General features: G+C 46.1%; 1 protein-coding gene across 1 annotated transcript in view; it reads left to right on the top strand.

The window, feature by feature from the left end:
* The first annotated feature begins 450 nt into the window (after positions 1-450).
* Positions 451-6,000, top strand: part of LOC137215761 (ATP-binding cassette sub-family C member 12-like) — a 59,360-nt gene continuing 53,810 nt past the window's right edge. Inside the window, 2 exon segments of the mRNA XM_067721409.1 lie at positions 451-569; positions 3,561-3,716. Of these exon segments, the coding sequence (XP_067577510.1) occupies positions 451-569; positions 3,561-3,716 (275 nt within the window).

Raw genomic sequence — 6,000 nt, 5'->3', positions numbered from 1 at the left:
TATCTGAAAGAATCAGAGAGAAAAAAGGGTTTGTATGTGTGACAAACTTCATTCTGGGTCACAATAAGGCAGAAAATCCACCATCTTGGGGTTCTTTTGCCAGGCTGGGACTCAGTCTTGGTCATGGGCTGGCTCCTGGTAGAAAACTTGTAACAGGCTTTTCTGCTCCCAGTCAACCCAAAATGGGAAAGAAGAGGAACAGAATGTCTTTGCTAATAAGGAAGGCTCTTAGTGGAGTTGAGGGAGTTGTGGGGTCTCTGGTCACGCTCTCCCATGAATGTGGAGGGTTGATTGGTGAAACCAGGTCTGAGTGGTCAGAGAAAAGGAGCTGGTCTGGGTGGAGTAGGGGCTGCCTGATCTCATTCCAGAGTATCTTCTCATCTTCTCATCTCTCTGCTGTAGAGTGAAGGTCCCAAAGCCAGGAACCCAGGGCTCTAGACTGCCATCAAGATGGTGGGTGATGGCCCCTGCCTTATCTCTGATCTGGACTGGCGAGGCCAGCAGAGATCATTTTCAGAGAGATATGACCCCAGCTTGAAGACCATGATTCCAGTGAGACTCTATGCAAGGTAAGCCAGGAGGAGGATTGGAGGGAGGTCCTGGGCAGAACTTCTAGGAATCATTTACAGCCCATCAGGAGAGTGGACCCTGACCCTGTTCCCCATGTTGCTGCTCTATATGCTTGTCCTTTTGTCTTTCCATCCATCTATCCATCCATCCATTTTTTTCATTTATTGACCATTCACTTCATGAATCCTCCTGTCCTTTGGTGAAAGGGAGACAATAGCAAATGTTTAAGAGAGCTTTCCATGTGCCAGGACCTGTTCAGGTGCTTTACAAACATCTTCTCATTCACTCTTCACAACCACCCTGGAGGTGTTGTGATTATCTTTATCTGATGGGTGAGTAAGTGAGACACAGCAAGGTTAAATAACTTAAACAAATTTAATCAGGTAGATTTTGCTTTGTAACAAACTGCCTCTACATTTAGTAGCCTGAGACAATCCCATTTATTTAGCTTACAATTTTATGGGTGGGTCAGCAACTTGGGCTAAGCCTAGTTGGGTGATTCATCTGGTCTTGACCAGGCTTTCTTATGCATCTGCTGGTCAACAAGATGGTTATGCTTCTGGGGGTTGACTGGCTGGGGGAAGGTGGGCCACATGGGCTATGAACCTCGAGCAAGCTAACCCGCCCTCGATCACATAGTAATGCAGTAGGTGGCCAAGAGGATGAGACGAAGCATATAGGCCTTCTTGAGACTCAGGCTCAGAACCGGTACACCATTTCTTTCACTGCATTCTATTGGCCAAAGCAAGTCACAAGTCAGCACAGATTCAAGGTGTGGAGAAATGTCTTGAAGGAAGGAGCTCCAAGGGTCTGGGATACAGGTGAGGAGAGAGAATTGGGTCAGTTTTGAACCATAGAATAAGAACCCAGGCAGGCTGATTTCCAAGCTCACATGCTTAACTATAGCATCATATTATAATATATATGTATTCTTAACATTACATTAACTATAACATTATAGAAAGCTGCCTTTTCTACATGAGAAGTGCCCTATAGCCTGCCCTCTGAGCAACAGAAGGCCAAGTAGCATCTTTATAATGAGGTGATCCAGCACTGCTCTCTCCTAGAATCCATGGACCAAAGATACACCTGTGAGCCCTCTAAGGTGAGAGGTGAAGGTTGAAAAGTGAGGGCTTGGTGTACCATCCTTAGCTCCATGCAGAAGAGCTCTAACTACCCACCGTTTTGGCTCAATTTACAATTTCTTTGTGGAGAGGAAATGTGGGATAGTGCTTAAGAGGATGATGGGACCCTGGAGTCAGCAAGCATTGGGTTTGAATCCCTACTTCACCACTGACCAGCTGTAAGATTTTGGGCAAGTACCCTAACCTCTTTGTGCCTTAATGTTCTTGTCTATGAAATGGGATCATAATATTTCTCAACTACTTATCTCACTGAGCTGTTGTTAGGATTACATGAGGTAATGCATGACTTCATCATTAAAGTTACCCTTTAGGAAATATTTACTATGCACCAGGCACATAGTACCTTATTAATATTATCTTAGCTTGGGTTCTCCCAAAAGCAGAGGCTGAATGAAAAACTTGGATGCAGGTAGCTTCTTTGGGAGGTGATTTCAAGAAGCAGGAGGGAAGATTTACGGAGAGTGAGGCAGGGAAGGAGAACATGGGGTGTGTCATCAGTGTCACTGCTGTAGACATGGGGACTGGATTCTACTAGGTCCCCCCAAGAAGTGTACAATTTTCCACCCATAGGATGGGCAGTGGGGGCATTTGTCTGTGGGCTCCTGTACTCCATTAGTTAGGTTTTCTTCTTGGGGACATTAGCCCCTCGCAATTCTGGGCTGCACTTATGCTCTGAGAAGACCCCAAACCCAGTAGTGAAAAGAGGTACAGGATACCTGTGAGATGGGATGCTGTCAGCATGAGCCTGAGCTGCACAGTGCTGTCCTCCACATCTGAGATCGGAGGTGGATGTGACAAAGATTCTTGACCACTGCGCCACCAGGGACTGCGACTCAGGACATCTTGACAGCATCTGCTACAAATACCAAGCTCTTTCAGGGCCTGGAATATAACAAACACTCAGCAATTAGTAGACACCACTCTTGTGTCTCTGACTCTCATTCCATCTTAGATGGCTAGTTCCTCAAGGGCAGAAACATATCTCTTCCTCCTTCTTCATTGTTTCTTCCTTTTCTTCTTCCTCCTCTACTTCCCTTTCTCCTTTCTCCCTCCCCTGTCCTCCTTATTTATCTGCTAGCTAATATTTATGTAGCAGCTTACATGTATTAATCCTCACAATAAACCATGAGTTTGCCTCTAGCTCTTGCCTCCTTGGACAGCCTCACCTCTACTTTGGCACACTGTGCTCTGACCCTCCGCATTCTCCTGAGAGCAAAAGCCAGCCGTCCAACTCCTCTGATGATCAGCTACTGGGTCTCCATTTCCTCATGCCAAATGGAGCAGGTACCCTCTTTCCCATGGGGTGGTCACTGGTAAATATTCAACAACTGGCTCACTAAAAAATTCCCTGGTTCATAGCATTTGTCACTCTTTTGATGTAAATTCTCCTACCATGGCTGATTTCAATGTGATGTCACTGAGCGCAAAGTTGGGAACAGATGTATGGTGATAGAGCCCTATCCTGTGTGGTATTTCCACCACAGACACCACAGACTTATATAATCTAAAGAACAAATACGAGTAAAATCTAGTAAAATAATCTTGGAAGCTATGAGTTTTGAGTATTGATTGCCTTTGTCTTTAAGATAATTTACTTACATTTATGTAATTTAATTTTTAATATAGGCTGTGTTTAAGAACTGACTTGCAGAATTCCTGAAAATCGAACAATCAGCTCTTGCAAGCTGGTAGGAGCTGGCCCAGCACACCGCTGCTCATGGGGCTGATGATGTGAGTCACAGGTCTGAGCGTGGCTGTGGTTATCACTGTAGTTAAGAATTCCAGCCAGGGACTCAAGGCAATGACCCCAACAACCTGGAACACCGAGTGTTTCGCTTGTTTTAGGCTGGCACCCAACCCTGTGGATGATGCAGGGCTGCTCTCCTTTGCCACATTCTCTTGGCTCACGCCAGTGATGATGAGAGGCTACAAGCACACGCTGACTGTGGACACCCTGCCCCCACTGTCACCGTATGACTCATTCGACACCAATGCCAAAAGGTACCAGGATTTGTCTGGGTCACATCTAGAGAGGAGCCCGCTTTGGGAAGGGACCCGTGAGTCCTTGTGTGTGCTCCCATTTCCCTTTGCGGAAATCAGCGCCCACTGGTTTGGTGGCTGTTCTCATGGCTTATCTCTGAGATGAGGGCTGGGCTGACTGACCTTCTTGGCCTAGTCTCTGGGGAGGTGAGTACTGGGGAGGTTGGGTAGGGAGAATGAACTTCTTGAGAGCCTGAGGCTTCAGGCTTCTGGCAGGGCCATCAGCTATTTTGTAGGATCACCACATCAGGGCAAGAGTGGCCGGAATCTCACTTCGCTCTGTGTTGGCTGGACACCACCTGGGCTGCTTCCAGGCATGGTGTTGTATTTCCCTTTAAAAATTGTCATTGGACTTTTAAAGAAATTTTTTATTTTATATTGGAGTATACTTGATTAACAATGTTGTGTTAGTTTCAGGTGTTACAGCAAAGTGATTCAGTTACACATATACATGTATCTATTCTCTTTCAAATTCTTTTCCCATTTAGGTTATTACAGAATATTGTAAGCTTTTATATTACAAAATATGTTTAGGTTGAACCAAATGAAAACTTCCAATATTTGACAATTTTGGCTTGCAAAAACATGTATTTCATTGATTCAACCTAATTCAGATTCATTATAGAAATGTTAAAGTAACAGAAGTTCAAGCAGTGGAAGTATCCCCACCGTACTCCAGCCCCACTCCCCAGAGGTCAGCACTGTTAAATGCTGGTGTGCATTTGTCCTGGATTTTTTCTACTCAGGTTAAACACACCCTGTGCTACCATCTTCTGCAGATCAATACCTCTTCTTCTTCCTCCTTACTCACAGGTCATCTTTTTTTCTTTGAACAAAAACTGAAGCATACTATCTCATGGTTAACCATTTTGCTATTTTCAGTGAAGAGTTTATAAAGATTTTTCCACAGCCCAGAACCTCAACTTCATTCTTTCTAACAGCTGCATTGAACTTCAAGGTTCATGTCTTAAACAATGGGGAAGATCTCATCGCCCTCTCTCTGCATTTCTTTCTTCTGGAATTCTCTTTCTCTTTGGCCTCATATGCTTGAAGGGCTGGGAGTTATAATCATGCTCTTGCAATTGCTCCTACAATTGTGCATCCCCTCATCTGTGTCCTGCAGAAATCTCTGTCAGTAGTAGTTTCCAAAATCTATAGTCTGGAGAAAGTTGCCAGGGAGCACGGAGAGAAAGGGGCTGGACCAGTGCCTGTGGACCAGGTTTTCCTTCTACCTCTCTGTCGGTTTTTAATGTTGCCTTCCATCTACCCAACATCAACTTAGATCCTCTTCCCTTCTGTGCTAATGTTCTCCTCCAAAGGCTGACCCACCAAACACATGTTGACAACCTTAATAACACACTGTCTTCAGTCCATGCCTCTCTTCCAGACTCTGAGTTCATACACCCAGCATCCGACTGGACTTGGATGATTCACAAGCATCCTATATCTAAAGCTGCATTCTTTTTTTTGTTGTTTTGTTTTTGTTTTGTTTTTTTGTGGTACGCGGGCCTCTCACTGTTGTGGCCTCTCCCGTTGTGGAGCACAGGCTCCGGACGTGCAGGCTCAGCGGCCATGGCTCACGGGCCCAGCCGCTCCGCGGCATGTGGGATCTTCCCGGACCGGGGCACGAACCTGTGTCCCCTGCATCGGCAGGCGGACTCTCAACCACTGAGCCACGAGGGAAGCCCTAAAGCTGCATTCTTGATCTTCAGCCCCACCTGACGATGTTCCCTCTTCCCCCTTTCCCCATCTCTGTGAACTGTATTCCCACAGTTGGTCAAGTCAGAAAACTGGGGCCCCTGATCCCCCTTCTCCTTTTCTCCCACATCTAATTCATCAGTAAGCCCTGTTGTCTCCCCTGACCACCTTTCCCTAAATCCAGTGTCAAGCCGCTGCCACCTCCCACCTGGATGCCGATAGTCTCCCACTGTGGTCTCCCTGCTTCCGTCTTTGCTCCCCACCCCCATAACCCACTACTCTCACAACAGCCAGATGTTCTTTTAGACATGTAAAATGATCTTGTCATGTTGGTTTAAAAGCCTGCAGTGGCTTCCTTGGCAATCTAATCTCCTTCGTGAGGACTGTGAGATCCCATGAGATCTGGCCCTGCCTTGCCTCCCCGTGTCCCCACACGCCTGTCACACTGGCCTCCTTTCAGATCTTTGAAATGGACAAACTCCTCCCTGCCCTGGAGAAGATTTTTTTCTTGGTTTCTCTGTTGCCTCAGTGTTTTTATCACAACCGG

Source organism: Pseudorca crassidens, chromosome 20, assembly GCF_039906515.1.
Source record: "Pseudorca crassidens isolate mPseCra1 chromosome 20, mPseCra1.hap1, whole genome shotgun sequence".
NCBI classification, from domain to species: Eukaryota; Metazoa; Chordata; class Mammalia; order Artiodactyla; family Delphinidae; genus Pseudorca; species Pseudorca crassidens.
The sequence above is the reverse complement of the archived record's forward strand: the minus strand, read 5'-3'. Positions and strand labels throughout refer to the sequence as shown.